The sequence below is a fragment of the Channa argus genome, chromosome 18, assembly GCF_033026475.1.
Source record: "Channa argus isolate prfri chromosome 18, Channa argus male v1.0, whole genome shotgun sequence".
Classification (NCBI taxonomy): Eukaryota; Metazoa; Chordata; class Actinopteri; order Anabantiformes; family Channidae; genus Channa; species Channa argus.
The window spans coordinates 3,758,326-3,777,892 of record NC_090214.1 but is presented as its reverse complement, the minus strand read 5'-3'; the positions used below and the strand labels follow the sequence as shown (position 1 = coordinate 3,777,892).

Below are 19,567 nucleotides of genomic sequence, written 5' to 3'. Positions count from 1 at the left end.
GATTGGCAGGTCCTGCAGTGACCTGATTGGTCGCGGAAGTTAAGGCAGTGTTTTCAATCTGCGGAAGTGCCAGACGAGGCAGTGATATATTGTTTATGTGCATTTTTGATATTATTACAGTGTAGAGGTAAATTTCAAACGTGTGGTTGATGGGTTTGGTTCGACTGAATCAGCTCGGTTGACTTTAAAAACACGAAAGTCACGATGGCTGCAGGACACACGCTCGTCGTAACTGTGCTGATTGGGAGTTTGTATCCAGTTCTAGCAGCACAGCAGCCTCACGTCGTGTTCATCCTGGCGGACGACTTCGGCTGGTTTGATGTCGGTTACCACGGCTCAGAGATCAGGACTCCAAACCTGGACAAATTGTCTGCTACAGGAGTCCGCTTGGAGAACTACTATGTGCAGCCGCTGTGTACTCCCTCCAGGAACCAGCTCATGACTGGGAGGTACCAGGTAAGACCCGCATCCTGCCTTTAGTCCTGCAGGGTCTCAGGGGTGAGGTAGGAGTAACTTCAGTAATTCTGGGGAGACCAAAACATATGTAAGATTACCTAATAAAATTATAGAAAACTTCTAAATCTGATAACAGACACTAATAAATAGGACTGTAACACTTCATTAATTGTTATTCATTAATCTGTTTAATAGTTTCCTATTAATTTGTCTATAAGTTGCCGTTAGTTCTGAAAATGCCTGTTATAATTTTCCACAAGTCAAATGTCTTTTTTTCCCCCCCCATATAATCAAATATTCTTGCATTTGGGAAGCTAGAAACCAACGAATATGATGGTTTATTTAAAAAAGACAAAAAGATCATTCAATCATCAAAATGCAGATGTTGCAGGTTGAATTTCTAATGGTTTTAAAGTGACAAGTTAACTGAACGCTGCAGATCTAAATGTGGGATTGTAACTTGAATCTTTTGACACCAAAGCAACATGAAAGCTACATCAGGTTACCAAATAAAATCCTCTAACTCAGCCATGTCACACCATACTTTTGTTCTTGGAAGAAGTAAAATATAATTTTGTTTAGAGATGGGTTAATAATCAGTTACTGTAATTGTATGTCCGTTATTACTGCTGTAAAGTACAAAATCATTATCTGTTAAATGTGCTCAAAGAATAAAAAAGATATATGTTCTCAAAGGTTAGGAAAGTTGGCTCATATATTTTGAAATGAGGTTTTACACAATGAGCATATTAAAAAAATGTGCCTTAGACACAAACACGGGCTTATTGCATCTCTAGATAAGTAAAGGGTATTAGTAGCAAGAAAGAAAAGCTTGGATTTCTTTTAGAAGATGAAAGTTTCAATCAGTATTTTGAGAATCATGACTCTCATTCAGTAAGTGTAGTTTCGGTCTGAAGCTAATCGTAACAATCTTCTGCCTTATACCTAAAAATATAACTTTGGTGGAAACATTTAATCGGAGAACTGACGGAAAGCAGAACAACATTTCAGGGCAGTTTTCCTTGACTTCAGTTTGCATCATTGTCACCACAGAGCTATTTAGTTCCTTCACCGCTATTTTGGTACAAAGGCAATTTATTAAGAAAATATCTCCTTTTTTTTTTTTTATTTGCCGTCCTCCACAGATTCACACAGGCATGCAACACCAGATCATCTGGCCCTGTCAGCCGTACTGTGTGCCCCTGGATGAAAAACTGCTGCCCCAGATGATGAAGGAGGCGGGATATGCTACCCACATGGTGGGCAAGTGGCATCTGGGCATGTACAAAAAGGACTGCCTGCCCACACGCCGGGGCTTTGACACATACTTTGGTTGGTATATTGTTAAAAAAGCACAATTGTTCTTGATGTTTCTCTGTAACTTTAATCTATTTCTGGCAGAGCACAGTGAAGTCAGAAATAATACAAGAAATAATAATATAATATAATAATAATATTGATCATCCAAGTATAGCAATCATCTATAAATTCTTTGATTTTTTTTTGTGTCGATGTTCAAACGACCTTTTCCGACATTAACAGTAAACTTTTAAACTTGCTTAATTTCAGTTCAAGCTCGCTTCGTTTATTTTTGATTTCTGAAGTTATAGCGTGTTTAGGACAATTATCTGGAAATAAATACAATAAAATAAATATTTTTGTTTTAATAAATCAAAAATGTTTGGGCCCTAGAATCTCCACTAGGGTAGTTTGAGGTTCGCCCTTCTACTTCTTCATCTGGATTTTGACCTTAGAACAATAAGATGACATAGTTTACTCATCATTTAGTGGACATGAAGCTGATGAAATAGGAAAAATGTTCACCAGCCTTATTCCACCAGTGTCCTAATTCATAATATAAGCTGTTTATATTATTGTTGAATCCTACTTTCTGCCTACTGTGTGCCCTGGTAGGCTACCTGACGGGCAGTGAGGATTACTTCAGCCACATCCGCTGCAGTCCCATCTCTGCCCTGAACCTGTCTCGCTGTGCGTTGGACCTGAGGGAGGGTGAACAAGTAGCCACAGGTTACAAAGGAGTCTATTCCACTGAGATGCTCAGCCAGAGAGCCGTCGGCATCATTGAGAAACACAACTCCAATAAGGTGACATGGTTCTACTTCTTCAACTGCGAGGGACCCTCAGTCATGTTATTCATTTAGACCATCAGTTGTAGAGGCGATGCAGCTGTCACAGAAAGACACAAGCAGAGGAAGTCATGTTGCAAGTAACAGTGAAATGCTTAAAGATGAGTTTTGGCTTCTTTCTGCATGGGAAAATGTTGCTAATGCTCTTCAGCAGTTGTTGGAGAATCCCAGATAATCAATAGTTACGCAAATTTGCCCAAAATGACATAAGAAAGCAGCTCATGAGCAGTGCAGTATATAAATACATATGCTTGGCTTCAAATGATGGCCTTAAAAAATATTCACTAATGAGTAAATCAGTTTCTGAGACCTGAGACTGAGATAAAATCGAGGTTTTATACGCATATGTGCAGTACTTACTCATGTCATTTCAACCACTTACTAGTGCAGTATTTGAAATCAACCACCCACCCAGCGCTATATCGGATAGTTTGCAATGAGGAAATGGTGCTTTGGTTTTAGCATTTAGACGCAACAGCATAACTTTTCATTTCAAACAATATATTGTTGAGCTCACTGAATTCAAATGATAAGAATTCTTTGCTCAGTGCCAACTCTTTATTTAAGTCTCAGAGGTGAGTTTTTACATGTTTTCTTCTTTATCCTTCAGCCGCTCTTCCTCTACGTGGCTCTGCAGGCAGTACATGCACCTCTGGAGGCACCAGAACGCTACGTGGCCCCTTACAGTTTCATCAAAGACCTGAACCGCAGACGGTACGCTGGCATGGTGTCGGCCATGGACGAGGCTGTGGGCAACATCACCCGGACTCTGCAGAGGAGACGACTCTGGGACAACACAGTGCTCGTCTTCTCCACTGGTATGTTTTTGGATAAAAGCACACTTGTGATGTTAGAGCTGGGAATTGAACCCCGATCAGTGTAAAAAGTATAAAGAAGGACTCAGTATTTCAAAAACTCTTTAAACAATTCATTTTAAGTAAAGCTCTTGCTGAAATAACACTATTGTGTGTGTGGATCCCATTAAACCTCAGTCGTCTTTTGTGGGATATAATGCTGGACATTACTGAAGCACTAGCTCATCTTAACTCATTACACTTAACTTCTACAATTTTACTGGCAAACTACAAAGAAAAAGCAAGACACACGTATTGGATAATCAGGTGAATGCCTCTGGAAATACTAATATAATTTCTGAAGCTTTTATGCCATTGGCCCCTAAATAAAGAGCAATTACATTTTATGTCCTATGCTGAGAGTCACATTTGTTGTGAGCGTCAGGGTTCCTCCAGGGATATGAGGAGTTCACAAACGCACCGCTAAAAGACTAAAAACGCATAAAACTGACAACACAAGACACAGACTCTATACTCTCAAAATAGTTAAAAGTTACTAACAATAGTACCAAGAGACAGGACCCTCCCCCCCCCAAAAAAGAAACAAAACCACCACAAATAGAACAAAATGCTACAGTGATACTGTGACAGTGATTCAAGATATAAGACAAACATCCCAAAAGGACACTTGCTGTTCTTTTTATAAATCTGTGCCAAGGAAACCAGTCTCATAGTCTGTCTTTGGCTGTGTGTTATTTAAGAATACAAATACCAGCCAAAGTATTTGGCGTTTGTTTAACAGTAAATAATCAATGGAAATATGGATCATGTACAGTTTATTACTGCAGAGAAGTCATAAAGTTTGCTTCAAAAAACTGTTCCCCAGTCTTATTCAAATAATTTGTAAAATTGCCTCTGCTGAAGATGGACTCTTACTTTAATGTTACAGTCATTTCATTACTCTGGTTGTCCTCTAGAGGGCAGTAGTTAGTTATATTTTGGGGGGGGGGGGGGTCATTGTGAAGCAGCATGTGGAGAATAGAAAGAAAGGTCATATCTTCACGTACATAACTAGACTCTGTTGGACTTTGGACAATGCCAATCATATAATTATTGATTAGGAACATAAAAGGGCTAAGATTATTCTAAAATCACTCAAACCAAGCACAGGCCTCGTCTAGACATGTGCCTGCTCACCGGTTTCCACATGTGGAACTTGTAATAAATTGCATTCGAAGTAGGTAACCTCTTTTTAAAGGGGTTATTTTTAGTGGCTTTCTGTGTTTAAAGGGTAATTACAAGACCGGAACAATGCTGTGAAAGTAACTCGAAAGGTTTTTATGCCTGTGGTGGGCTGGGGCGGGCTGGGCTGGGTGGCCTGTTTCATTGTTCTTCCATACATTTGGTTGGCAGCCATTCGGAGGACTCAGCCAGCCATATGCTGGGCAGACACTGACTCTGCTACTCTCACACTGAGGAGGAAGTACAAATGTTTCCTGCTTCTGCACAAACGTGGCGACCAGAATGTCATTTAGTGGAAGAGTTACCTGCGTCTATCAGTGGGTTTAATAGTCATATTGTGGGCGACTGTGCCGCAGGAAGGTAGAGCGGTTGTCCACCAATCTCACAGTTGTTGGTTCGATCCCCGGCTCCTCCGGTCACATGTCGAAGTGTCCTTGAGCAAGACACTGAACCCCAACTTAGTTGCTCCTGGTGAGCGTTGGCCAGCTGCCTAGCAGCTTCCCCACCAGTGTGTGTGTGAGTGCGAATGGGTGAATAAGAAGCAGTGTAAAGCGCTTTGAGTGCCAGTAGGTAGTAAAGCGCTATATAAGTGCAGAACATTTACCATATTACCAGCAAATGATTTGAATATTTCCTCATTTTTAAGATGTTATCACTGACCCACATGTGGCAAAGGTGACGGGGAAACAAATGAACCCTAAACTTTCTTTTTGATGAAATTCTCTGCACACTGACTGTTTCACCGGGACTTACAGTAAGTGTAAGCAAAAAAAAAAAAAAAAGCTGAAGGGAAACTGGAGCGTGAAAGGTGCTGGGAAAAGAGAACTAGCCTGCAGAGAGCCAAAGCAGCTTGAAAAGGCATTAAGGAGCAGACAGTCTTTTCCAGAACAGTTCGGGAATCGTCACTGACTACTTCCTGGACTTGCGTGACACTCTGCTGGCCCTGGCTCTGACTTGATGTGATTGGCCTTGTGTGTTTATACTGGCCGGACTCATAGGGATGATGACAGTCGAGGTCACTGGCTGTGTGCGCACATGTGTAATGGTTGGATTGTTATGCAGGAGCATTCGTCCAGCAGCGGAGACAAATTGATGAGCACTGCTGTGTTTTAATGTAATGATCACTGGTGATGTTTTTTGCTATGAAAGTTTGTACATGGTTCCCGGAAGCTGAACTACAGTCTTTTATTATTCCCTATGTTTCATCTTCACAAAGTTTTAAATATAAAGTCGGATATTTCAACATATGCATGATGGATTGGGACTAATTTTGTACAGACAATCTTGGTTCCCAGATGATAAACTTCTTGCTTAAAATACAGATTTTCTCTAGAAATGTTAAGTACATTTGTTGCCTTGAAAAGGGTCTTGACTGTGTTACAATATTTGGTTGAGGTAAATAAATAGATTTGGTCTTTCTTCCTTATTTTTTTACATGCCATGATTTAATACTGATGTATATTGATACTGTTGACTACATAAATGACAATAACAGCTGGAAAAACGCAGGCAGTCTGACGCTTTTCATATTATTCATTACTATGTAGGTGACATTCGCGGTCTGTGGAACTAACTGGATTTAAATGTTAGTTTGGTTTCAACAAACATCCTGTTCAGTGTTTATGCCTCTTATCTTCCCATTTGCTCATCTAAATCTTTTATTTAATATCTTTGTCATTACATTTTGTCTCTCCGGGTGTTTGACAGATAACGGAGGTCAGACGCTGTCAGGTGGTAGCAACTGGCCGCTGCGTGGGAGGAAGTGGTCCCTGTGGGAAGGAGGGATCCGGGGAGTTGGATTTGTTGCCAGCCCGCTACTAAAGCAACCGGGGACCGTTAGCCATGAACTGATCCACATCTCTGATTGGTTGCCCACACTTGTGGACCTAGCAGGAGGGAGCACCAATGGCACAAAGCCACTGGATGGATTCAATGTGTGGGACACAATCAGGTGAGCTGTAGAGCTGTTTCATCCTTCTCTGCGAACCTCTTGTTGCTGTTCGTATTTCTTGCTTTTAACACAGAATGACCCAAAACTGTGGTGGGCCGCTGCCCTGGCTGAGCCCAGGATCTGATTTTCTCACACTCTGTCCATGCTCATGTGCACTCGCTCCAGCTCCCTCTGCCTGTCTCCGTGACCCAACTGCTTTTCCTTGTAGGAGCCCCAGCTCCTTCAATAAGCCCTTTGTTACTGGGTGCTCAAAGAAAAGGAAATTCCATCAGTCATTCTCACACAAATCAGCAGTCCTTCCATCTCCTCCGTTTTTTTTCCCCCCATGTCCTCTCTGCCTCCGAGAGCTCGGGGAGCCTGCTTTTGGATCAGATAATTAGTTTTGCAACAAATCCTTTTAAAACCTATTTAAAATGCTGTAATTCTTTTTACTGTAATACATTGAGTAAGACACTGTTTGTGTATTAAGTAATATGAAGCTGTTGGCAGACCACAGATGTATTTTCTGTTATTTTGTGCACAGGTCATCACACCAGCTGTCACCAAGTCCCGTTTGACTGACACATTATATTTGTAAACTAAATGTGGACACTGTGAAGGAGGTGAAATTGAGGGCTACAGCAGAACCCCAGCAGAAAATCGAGGCTTAGCCAAGACCGCAAACTACCACTCACGGCCTCCACTTGATTCAATTGGCTGATGCGCGTCAGCTGACCGCCGACTGCTGGCGTAGCCGTGCGAGCTGCGCTGGGCACAAACTGCTGTTTGTTTTGCCCTGCTTTACAGTTTCACTCTGCTGTAATTGGCGTGCCTGTTGCAGCCACACAGCTTGGCCGGTAAGGTAAAAATGAAATGAAGGCCCAGAACATTAGGCCGGCAGCAGAGAGTGGGAGTTATTTTAGTTGTGTTATCAGACGCTGGTCAGTGAGAGCGGTGTCTTTTCTCTGTGGTGGAGTGCGGTCAGAGCATATGCCTGCCTGCCTGGTGAACATCAGCCAGCTGGTTTCGATTTGCAGATCCCAGTGGATTTTACAGTGCATGAATCAGATGTTGTGTGTGTGTGTGTGTCTGTGTGTATCCATATGTTAAAGAGTACCACTGCTTTTATCTTGCAGCAAAGGGTTTGCCTCGCCCAGAGTGGAGCTGCTTCACAACATCGACCCTCTGTACGTTGATATCGCTCCATGTAAGTTAAGGATTACGTGTACAAGATGTTTGTCAGTCTCGTTTATAACACACCTGCAGGCTGCAGCCAACAGTTATTTTGGCATAGTATATTCGGCACATTAATTCAGTCTAAAAAAATGCGGATAAGTGTAAATTATTTCCATCACGACAAAGCCCAAGATGTGGTGTTCAACCAATATACCTGAGACACCCATGAGTCATCTGAAACAGGTACAAGCTGCAATGGCTGGGATGGAGAGGCTGTACAGAAAACAACTGTTGTCTAGGAAGCTGGTTCGAGCGTTCTTTCATCTTCATGGTGTAGAACGCTGGGGGCTGGAGAGTCCCAGCTCTCATTGTGGGTAAGTCAGGTTAGTCACTGGACAGATCCTCAGTGTATCACATGGCTGATGTATACAGACAGCCACTCACTTGTACACACTATTTAAAGTCACAGTTAACCTACAACCTGCGTGGCTTTGGACTGGGGGAGGAAACCCAGCTAGACACATGGACAACACCAAAACTTCTAGTTGGTTTAAATCCTCTATGCCATAATTCATCTGACCGTGAAGGGAATAATTTGATAAAGCCTGTTGAGGTGATGGAAACCTCATGCTACCTCTTCTCCAGCCCCTGTGCGTTTGTGGGATTTCTAATCTTGTGATTTTCCCTCTTTCTCTGTGTCTCTTTTTTTTTTTACCAACATGACCACAAGTATCAAGGGCTCTTTGTTTAAGCTGGTAAACACAGGACATTGTGAATTCAATTGTCTCAAGTCAAAGCAGACCGATGCCTAAGAATAGTGCGTTGCATAACATTGGACTCACATTAGCCACATTTGGTTCATTAATAGTGTTTGAGCGGATTATGAGGATCTTGAAGAGAAGCTGTTTTGCAGATCTCACATGGTGAAGCAACCTAATGGAACATGTTTTTCAATATTCATTTTTATGAGATGATCATAAGTTACTATTTATACCAAACTGGAGGAAATTGTTTGTATTAAAATAAAATATAGTAGTAAAAACAGTAAAAAAAATTTGATCTGTTGTTTTATTCAAACTTTTCTGTTAAATCAAAAATTATTTATAATTTTATTATTGTTTATTGATTTATTTATTTTTTTTATATTTGATTTATTCGAGGAAGGACACCAACAGTTTCATCTTTAATTAAAATGAAATTGCAAACAATAATTTACTGTACTTTATGAAATGATATTTGTTTTTCTGTTTTCATCTGATGAAGGCTGGTGGCAGCATGTTGAAATCCTAATCAATCACTGTTTAAACTACAATCAGTCAACGCTGTTGAAATCTGAGCTGGTTAGTGTTTGAGGGCAGGGCGGAAACCTCCTTAATTTATTGCAGGGAGGTTTCCAGGAAAGGGGCCCTGTGACTGCTTTTCTTTTTCTTTTTTTCAGCTGTGAGACACAGTGGAGTGGTCTCATTCTTGTCTAACCCACTTAATATTACACCAACGAAACCACTTGCATCTCTAAGGATGTATCACGATCCTGGTCTGAGGCCTCTATTTTGGACTTTGTGGAGGATGCTGCTCCTTAGTTATACAATTTAGAAAAAAATAGTTGAGGTACTAAATATATGAGTGCAGGTTTATTCTGAAATGCTTCACAGCTGGACCACAATGGGCACGTAAAGGGAAGAACAGATGTGGAGCTTTTGATCCACCAGAATAGTGTAAGAGTTTCTGATTCATCCTCTAAAGTACAATAATGTTCCTTTGGACCGTATGTGGCGCTGAATTATACATTTGTAAGCAAATACAAACATTTTGAAAGGAGATTTCTGAAGGTCTGAACCATCACTGGGCGTTGGCCTGCTTTGGTCTGCTTGGAATCAGTGGGTTTTATGCAAGAATCTCCTGTCCAATTCTAGAAGAGCATTTGGGAATCGAATTTCGAATCCCTCCCCATCAGGTGCAGCCCCACACAACCCACACAAACCTGGCCTGTTTGTAGCTCAGTTTTGGGCCCCACCAAGTCCTTAACTGCTAGTTGCTAACTTTGTCTGTTTGTTCTTTGGTGCTGGGCAGATAACTTCCAGCGAGGCCAAATCATTAAAATGAAAGGCCATTTAAAAACGAAACCATGACCTGGAAACCACTAAAATGTTCCATGGATTTACCCTTTACTCCGTAAGTTAACTCAGCTAAAAAGAAAATGAAAATAAAACTTCAGAAAAAGTCCCTTCCTCTCCTTGCCTCCAACTGATTTGTAATAAGTAACCAGGAACCACTGGGGAAATATTCATATTTTCCAGTCAGTGATTTATTGCCTTCTTGAGACACAACGGTTTGCTCAGCCGAGGCCATTGTGCTCAAATGATCCTTAACGTTTACAGTCGCTCATTACCATCTAAATCATTAAGATGATAAGAGGGGCCAGTGAAAAAAAACAACGCATGCTGCTGTACATGCGAACGGCCCATGTTTATGTATGAAATCTTTATGGTCGCCACCACAGTGACAGCCGGGCTCCCTTACAGCATTCCTCCTTCCTTTCTTCTTTCCTTTTAACCCAAGCTCTCCACATTTCTCACCAGCTTCCCTTGATACCTCTTTGGATTCCTCATGAAAATTAGCTCATGAAAAGACCTCGTCCTTTTTTACCTGCTTTCCTTCGCTTTTCAAGTGGCTTTTCAAAAGTCCCTCTTCTTCTGTTCTCGCTTTGTGTGAGAAGCGGGATCTGGACTAAATGGGCTGCACAGGGGTCCCTAAACTTCTCACTTGTATAGGGAAAGGAACAAACAGAAAGAGAGAGAGCCCATGGACTTGACCCAAGCTTTAAAAATCAGCCCCAAATTTTCCCTCCACACCTCTGCTTTCCTTCTAGCTATTTTCCCTCAGGGTATCTTCCCCCTTCCCTCCTCCTTTTACTTAAGCCTGTCTGTGTATCCCCCTACTGTGGATCCAGAGGAGTGAATCCTATTTTGAGGGACTTTGGTCCAGTGCTCAGGCAAATGAATTTAAGATATGAAGTGTGTTTTCTGGGGCTGGTAGAAGAGCTTGGCCAACCCACGAGCTAAAATCTAAACCTAATGTTTGCATAGCCCAATTCATTTATCGTCTCATCTGCTGACATAACTGTGTTAACACCTGAATCCGTCATGTCAGGACCTGATTCTTATGCGAGGATTCGAGCTCTGGCTGTCTGAGCTGTACCAAGTTCAGCAATGACTCCAGCTTATTGCATGTGAGAACAATCAGCGAAGAATTCCCTGTTGAAGCTTTTATCATGTGGTCACAAAAGCGCTGCGATCCGACATGTTTTAATTCTCCCATCTTGTCTCGGCAGCAGAATCGGCTCTACCAAATGGGAACACGGGCTCTGAGTGGGTGTGTGAAGAAATACTTGTTTTTGACAGCGTAAGGAGGCAGAAATTACTTGCAAATCTGTCTAATCAGGAGCATATTGTCAGGGTCAAGCATGGCACAAACCTGAGAATGCTCCCAAGGCCAGATATGTTTTCATTTTTAAAACGTAGACATGTGTGTGTTCTTTTTGGAGTTAAGGGCAGTAATAGCTTATGGCAGGTGGCCACAGGAGTTTCTGGATGCCGTCGGCACAAGGACAAATTATTTACTTTTGCCTTGCGATACTGATAAACCGATGCCAGTTGGGAACTATGGCCGTGTACTCATTTTCTTACCATTTCAAATCGGAGCAACTGCAGCGATGGCAAATTATTCATTGTGCTTGGCAAACTGGTGTTGGGTCGACCACATTACCACCACATTTGTCAAATTCCTACAGCCCCAAAGTACCATGTGTTTGAGGAAATTCATACTTAATTTCTGTTCTTAAAGAGAAGGATTGTTTTGAATTAGTTTTGTTTTAAAACCACTCAGTTCCTGCTGTTTCGTTGCTGATTGTGCAGCACAGAAAAAGGCCTCTTTCACTGATGTACTTATTTTCACACCTCCACTTCATACTGACTGGTATGGGCCCAGGTATGGGCTATGGTTTGCTGCCAGTCTACATACTAGAAAGGGTCCAGTGTGAGTTTAATATCATCAGCACCATTATCAGGTCTGTCCTCTTGCTCTCTGCAGGTCTTGAGACGAAGCGTCCTTCAACATTGACTCAGGTGCTCAGCGGAGGCTCCTGGGCCAACTCTGGCTTTAATGTGTCCATTCACGCTGCCATTCGATCCTCAAACTGGAAGCTGCTGACTGGCTACCCAGGTCAGTATCTTTTGCCTTTTGTCGCTCTCAATGATGTCTTTTGGCTTTGTAGGAAAGGGAAAATAAATATTTTAGTGTGCAGCGAACAGCACTGGAGTGAATGTACTTGGCTACACTCCACCACTGCTGCTAACATCCTTTGTGCTACTTTTACCAGGTTGTGACAAATGGTTTCCGCGGCCCGGCTACAACAGCTCAAAGTCCAGTCCCTCTGAGATGGATCCATTGAAGCCCGTGATGCTGTTTGACATAGAAAAGGATCCAGAGGAGAGATTGGAGGTATCGGCTCAGTTCCCCGCGGTAGTGGAATATCTGCTCGGCAGGCTCCAACAGTACCAGAAAAGTGCTGTACCGATAAACTTCCCGGACGATGACCCCAGGTGTGACCCAGGCCCCACTGGAGCCTGGGGGCCCTGGGCGTAGATGAAGATGATCAACATTACAAAAACTGTAGCATCTTGTTTATCACTTTTGAAGCCATTTTTTTTACTCTGATGATTTAATATGTCTGACTAAAACACAGCTCATTCTATCATGCAATGTAAATGTAATGTGTCACAAACTGTATTCTCTGCTTTTTAAAGCCACCAATACAGAAACTCAGTGGGACCCGCTTCCCTCATTAGTGAGCCGTCTGTCCCAGGACTGTGATGCTTTCAGAGCTTTAGTTAAAGCCACTGCGTAAACGGTGTTAACTACACATGTTGCTCATTTGTAACGACTGTCTCCCTGCTGCTTGAGGTATTTGCACTTCATTTATCTACTGCTGAGAAGCTGCGGGTCCCTTGTGTGTTTCAAAACACGAAGCCAAGCGGAATCGTCAGGTCGTACCGAACCCCTTGACCAAAATATGGTTTCCCGAGGTTTTTAAGGATAGTACATGAGAGAACAGCACTTCCCGTGTCTGTGAGTGAGTGAGAGGGAGCGAGGAGAACCACACACTGGCGTTTTTAAAAATCAATGCTGGACGAATCAATATTTTCACGTTGACAGTGGTTAACGTGAACGGGCAGGGCAGGCTCCGAGTAATGAACCCACTGAACCTTCGCTCGACTTTGCAGTTTTTAATTACTTTAAGACGTGTTAACTTTTACTGCTTGCCGCACTTTGGTAGCAGACAGACGTTTTCAGCAAGCTCAGAAACGAAGCCACTGAAGACGACCTGCTGAACACCAAACAGCAAGCGGTTGAAAAAAGTGAAGCCTTTTTTTTTTAAAAGCCTGATTTATTTTTTTCCTTCTGGAGTTGGAGGAGACGACATTTCCTCATTTGTCACGTCAGCACTTTGAATGTTACTCCATAATTCGGTCACATTGTTTCCTACACAACACCTGTGAGAACAAAGTTTGTTGTTTTACCTCTTATACACCAGCAAGTTGCATCTTGAAAGATAATTTATTTCTTGGGTGGGTTTCGGCCGAGTTTCCTCCCACAGTCCAAAGCCGCGCATGTCAGGTTAATTGCTGACTCTTAATTGCCTGTAGGTCTGAATGCTGTTGAGTGTGGACGGTTGTCTGTCTGTGTGTGTCTCTCTGTGTGTGACCCCACCTCTCTCACTAGGTCCCAGCCCCTCCATGACCATGAACAGGATAAGAGGTTGAAGATAATGATGGTAATGGTAATGCAGTATTTTTACCTGAGTCGATTATTTAAAAAATAGTTGTTCTTTGCATGGTTGACCCAATATTTTTGATCAAACTTGTAAATTAAAGCTGTCAGAGCCAAAATGAAGAAAATGGTCACCGTCCAAATATACGGACATAAGTGTATGACTGAACTCCGATTAAAGCCCAGATTCCAGAGGTCAACGACGGGGCAAGTGGAGACTTAATTAACTAAAATCAAAGTCAATATTTGACTTTCATTCAACCACATCGCTACTGATATTCCACAGAAAATGCTGGATGTGTAAAAATAAAAGTTCATATTCATCATATCGCCATGTTAAAAAGCGATAATAATTGATATGGTGTTTACAGCTTGTTCAGCTTCTCTGACAATGTTTCTGTCTAATATTCAGCAAAATGAAAGTGCTGCCTTTCAGTTACTTGCTTCTCTCACTGTTGCCTTACAGTTAATGAGTAGGTGCTAAATAGGGTGGTGTTTCTGAAAGGGCAGGAATTTCTTGGGCATTTGAGTTAGCTTTCATATTATGGCTTCAGAAATAACTCTCACATGCCAGTCATTCAAGAACGTGCAGCGCTGTTCTCATGTGGCTGTGAAGAAGTAGTTCATTTGAACTGCGTAAGTCGGAAAATAAAAGAGAATAAAAGTACTTAAAGGGAAAATTAAGGTGCTTTCCAGTGGATCATTTGCATATTTGGAATCTGAGGAGTAGAAACTAATTTCCTTAATATACACACGCTGTTTGACCTTTGGCCCATGGGTGTTTGACCTCCTGCAGGGGAAATGCTCCCTGCAGAGTGGTCGGCCCCGTCCTCATGTGGCCTGTGACCCTTAACCTGCCAAGTGAATTGATTGGCAGCAGAGCCAGGCAAACAAAAATGCTGCTTACTGCCGAGCCAGTAGGTCGCTCACTGTACAGTTTGTGAGTGAAGCTTGTTCCCTTATAGACGTTGACAGATTATGAGTGAGTGGTCCCTTTTTTTCGCCATTTCGTCTGTTGTTAGTAACTTTGCATCTCTTCATTTTTGAGTTGTGTTGCATGTCTGTGTGGCTGCTTAACACAGGGCCCATGGGCCCCCTGACCTCTCCGGTCCCTGGGCCTGTGTCTGGTAGGACTGTTCAGTAATCATTCATGCTTATAGATGGGGTTTTAGGCACAATCATCCCACCTGTCATAGAAATCAAAGGTTGTAAAAATGCTGGATTTGAAGACTGATCTCTTTTTAACAACCAAACATGACCTCAGGAATAAGTATTTGAAGGGACAGTTTGGAAAGTTGACTTATTCACTTCCCTGTCAAAAGCTGTATGAGAGATGCTTGACTATTGTATTTTTAAACCAGAAAACTATTGTCTTGCCAACTGCTTTTCTGTGGTGGACTGGGCTTTCAGATCTCTGGACGCTTGATTGTGTTTATAATCTGTTGGTAAGGATCAAATAAACCGCCCAAAGCGCTGAATGAATAGTCTGAATACTTTTATAAATGAGAGATTTCAGTTTTTGATTTTGAGATTTTTTTTGTTTGTTTGTTTTAAATACATTTGTAAAAATCTCTATAAACATGTTTACTCTGTCTCTATGGGCTTTGTGGGTTCTAAAGATGCTGTTAGGCTTTGTTAGCTTTAGAGGCTGTTTCTCCTGCTTCCACTGTTGAAGCCTTTTGCCAGTTCGACATCATGGCGGCTTGTGTAGAGTAAAACACAGCAACAGTTCAGAAAACATGACGACGTTTCACGTGTTTTCTGAAATGTCATTGCGTTTTGCACTTGAGTGCCACCATATAAAAGTCAATGACAACATCACTTTGGGGCCAGAATGAACTTAAATGTTTAATTAATGAGATATTTTAGGTCACATCTCACTAAATTATTTATTCGGTAACAGTCATCACATATTGTCTGCCCGAGGCCACTGTGTGATGCCAGTTGCTTGATTAAAATTCTAAATCAGATATTTCTATGTATTTTATTCCTTTATTTTCTGGTGGGTTCTACTTTTAAAGAGAGTGCACGTTTGAACTTGTGTGCACATGTGTAAATGTGTTCAAACGAAATTCTGCTAAAGTAGCTGTTAACTGGAATTTAAACTGGGAAGATTTGGTAATGCAGAACAACCAGGACACCACATTTATGTTTCTGAGAAAACGTCTTACAACGCTGAGCCTATAAATTTGTCTCTCGCTTGTTCTGTTAGTTTACTCCACAATCAAAACTCTGCGTTCCAGGATTATGGGATGGCTCACTTAATTAGACGTTTCCAGTGCTCGCCATTGGAGGCCTGGGAGTTTCTCAGCTCGGCTGCAGACCACTTTAGCACTTCTCGTACCCAGCCTGTGATGAACTACCCCCCCTCCTGACGTCTTCCCTCCTCTCTCCTTGTCATTTGCAGCAGCCGACCTCGGTGGTGTCATCTCCATCTCCTCCTCGTTCTTCTTTTTGGTGGACTTGGTGCATCTTTCACACGTAGTTCTGCACTAAGTCTTTTTCACAGAGTGGCAAACGAACCCCAGCTGTGGCCAATCAGCACTGTGATTGGCCGCCTTAACGTCGCCTTAACCCTCACGCTCAGGGCCTGTATTTATGTGGTGAAGGTAAAAGTTAAAAAGTTTTCTTCAAACCTGCTCCTGTGGATGCTGTTGGCTTATTTATATTGTTTTCTGGGTTATACCATAACTCATCACGGTTAATTTCAATAATCAAAGATTTGACCAGGATTTGATCCGGACTGAGGACTTGAGCCATCCTAAAATATTACACGGTCTTGCTACATGATCCACTTTCTGTTGCACTTCAGTTCACAGATGGATCATTTGACATTTTCATTTAGAATCGCTTGCGCAGTTCAGAGTTCAATGCTCCATGGGTGAGACTGCAAAGCAGGACCAAATCATTCTTCCAGCTCTGCCTTGCACATCATTGTTTTTCAGTGTTCTGCCGTGGGTGAACTCATGACCACCACCGCAAGAGGTGCCTTTAGTTTCCTTTAGTCCACATGCTGCTAGTGGAGATGGTGGAGTAGAGTCAGCAGGTGGTTGATGTGAACTTTGGATAATGACCATCATGGAGGAGGAGGCGGGTTTGCACAATAGCAGGTCTGAATAAAAATTACATGATTGCAATAGTATTTGAATAATGCGTTTCAGTGATTGGTCAGATATGATTGTTAACGAAGGTATTTGTCAGTGTGGGAAAGTGGAAGTGATTGAGAGAAATATATCAGGAATATAATCTGAATACTTTTGTACATGTACTACTCAAACTAGGACCAAAAGCGGCAAGTTCTAAATCGGTGAAGGCGTCATTTAATTTGATTCAAGCCAATTATTCTCAGATATTAGACCATTATAGTTTTACATTTTAATATATCGCTTGATTTAACTGACTTTTGCTTCGTACTTTGGAGCCTTCTGTTGTGTAACACAGTTCGATAAATGGAGGCGCAGATACCCTGCACGGGTGACGCCAAAAACGACTACCACCCTTGATTTTCCCATCTGGTATGTCCACAAGGAGAGACTGAAGGTCTCCGCTCTCGACCGCTCCCAGTGAAGAGGGACTGGAATTCCAAACAAGATAGTGTCTGTGTTACCCTGAAAACAGAGCCTTGAAAGGTGGAACCCCACCCCCCACCCCCAACTTAAAAATGGGAAAACAGTGTAGAAAGACACTTCAGCAAAGCAGGCATCAGGCATTATTACACTGTGGCCGTGCTAATAAACAATTCAGAAGATGGTTTGTCAATGGTGGAAGGAGAGATTTAATCCTGTATCAATAACCCATTGTTGCATTTCTCCAGTACAAGTAAAACTCCTGCTTTTACACGTCAACTTGAGCAAATTGTGATCAATCAAAAGGATCAATAGCACAAGAAGCTGTGAAGCAGAATTAGCTATTTTTTTTTTTTTTTTAAATCACCCACAAATTACCGAGTAAGCAGAATCTTTGCTACTTTGCTTTGTGACTGTGCAGAGGGGAGCTAATTTAAAAATATTTAAACACCAAATTTGCATTTTATTAGGTACACTAAGCTAAAACTATGCAGTCTAATCAAACAGTAATACAAGGAATAATAATAAGATAATTACGTTGTTGTCTGATTGGGAAAATGTTGAAATGGTATTTACGACAGAACAAGGGAACGTCAGCTCCTTCTAGAAATTTAGTTGGCTTCCATTAAAACATCTTAAAATGTATTTAATTTTATTTCTTTTATTATGGTCCTTTCAACTTATCCTGTGAGTTCAGGGTCGCCACAGTGGATCATTTTGTCTGAATTTTAGTTTTCCTGCTCCGCTCTCTCACAGCGCAGAAGGTGAATCTTACCCCACTTGTTCATATAATCACTTACAGTATCTGATGAATTACAGACAGAAAAGCTTTAGAAGATAATTACAGTTAGAATCCAAGCTCTTTGGTGGGGCATGGTGTCAGTGTACGTCCTTTATCGTGTTCTCAAACAGGAACGGAAAAAGTCTAATAAATACTAAATGAACAGTAAACTAAATAATTACATTGTAATTTGCAGGCAGTCACTGTTCCCCATTAGTTTATTTAGTACACAGTCAAAATGAAAATGCTTATCATGTAGGATTTTATCAGCAGTGAGTGGGCTTGAGGTAGTTTTTAATGTAGTGATGGGTTTTTCACGTCAGCTACGAGCAGCCATAGCTTAGCATTACACTGAGCCCCAAGTTATGTACATGCTCAGCGTATTGTCGGCTGCAACGTGGCCTCCAGAGTGTTAAAGTCCATTCAGACATCAAATAGGGAACTCAACCTTGTAGCTCCATCGACATTTAATGTAGCAATCAGTCATGTATTAGAGGTAATGGGAGCGTTTCTAGTGCAGGCTATTGTTCCTTCAGTCAAACCGAAGGTCACTCAGAGTAACAATGATCCTAGGAATAACATCAATAACTGCGGAGTTGTTTATCCAGAAATCTTAAGCCTTCCCCCGTATTCTCACCCCATTCGAGTCTCATTTGTCTCGCCAAGGCGCACACATCCAGTGAGAGGGCACCAAGGTCCTGGCACCAGTTGTTCCCTTCCCAGTCACGACACTCTCAAAATAGTCCATTCACATTCGGCCAGCATTGTAATTACTATACAAAAGTTGTTTGCACCATTCCTGTTCCTCACATGGGCCAACTGCACGTCCTTACGTTTGTCTTCTACAACAGACATTGTATTTTTCAGTTGGATTTGGCACCAGCAGAAGATGAGATACTGAGTCGTGTCCGGAAATAATGCTAAGTACAGTACGGCTCTCTGCTGTGCAGCACATAGACACACACTTTGAACCTAAATAGATTGAGCCCACAGAATGTGAGTAATCTGCATTGACTGCTGTTCACTTTGGAGCCTCCCAGTTATAGTTAAGAGCCTGACGTAGACTGAATGTGACAAGTCATCTCCTTAAATGTTCTCCTGTGTAAAAATCTGTGGTTGTCTAAGATGGTGTATGTAAAACTAATCAGCTGCAGCATTATCGCCACCTGGGTGCTTTTTTTTATTAATTTTTTTTATGTTGTGGTGGACATGGGTGGGCACTGACCAGTCTGACCCCATGCTGACTATCTGTCCGTGAAACCCTCCCTGTAAGGATTTAGAAGATTGTGAAAAGTTTTACAAAAGAAGCATCTTTTCTTCTGGGCTGAGTGAATCTCTAATTACAACACTCTTATACTTTCAACTACACCCATGAGCTTTGATATGAAAGTAATTCCCATGATGCTTGCATGGGAACCAGCCAGAGCTCCCACACTCCAGTCTGGGAAATATCGGTTGTAGGTAGCTTTTGAATTTTGTTCTTACATCTGAGAAAAGACAACACGTTTCCAGCAGTGGGAAGAAAAAAACTTTGCTTTATAAAAGTAATAACAGCACAGGATTGACGTTGTCCTTTCCACATATGACACAGTTCACATATGGAAAGTAAAACTAATCAGCGTAGTAGTATGAAGTAGCACACAAAC

At 41.8% G+C, this 19,567-nt stretch overlaps 1 protein-coding gene across 1 annotated transcript; it reads left to right on the top strand.

The window, feature by feature from the left end:
- Window positions 1-57: 57 nt before the first annotated feature.
- On the top strand, window positions 58-12,580 carry arsb (arylsulfatase B). Its single transcript, XM_067484765.1, has 8 exons — window positions 58-456; window positions 1,602-1,788; window positions 2,371-2,561; window positions 3,214-3,421; window positions 6,347-6,590; window positions 7,706-7,776; window positions 11,835-11,966; window positions 12,124-12,580. The coding sequence occupies exons 1-8, from the start codon at window positions 205-207 to the stop codon at window positions 12,387-12,389; spliced, it is 1,551 nt and encodes a 516-aa protein (XP_067340866.1). The 5' UTR covers window positions 58-204; the 3' UTR covers window positions 12,390-12,580.
- Window positions 12,581-19,567: the final 6,987 nt, after the last annotated feature.

Coding starts and splice junctions, on each gene's coding strand:
- arsb (XM_067484765.1), top strand. CDS start 205: ATGGCTGCAGGACACACGCTCGTCGTAACTGTGCTGATTGGGAGTTTG. Junction 457..1,601: donor TCATGACTGGGAGGTACCAG/GTAAGACCCGCA, acceptor CGTCCTCCACAG/ATTCACACAGGCATGCAACA. Junction 6,591..7,705: donor AATGTGTGGGACACAATCAG/GTGAGCTGTAGA, acceptor TTTATCTTGCAG/CAAAGGGTTTGCCTCGCCCA.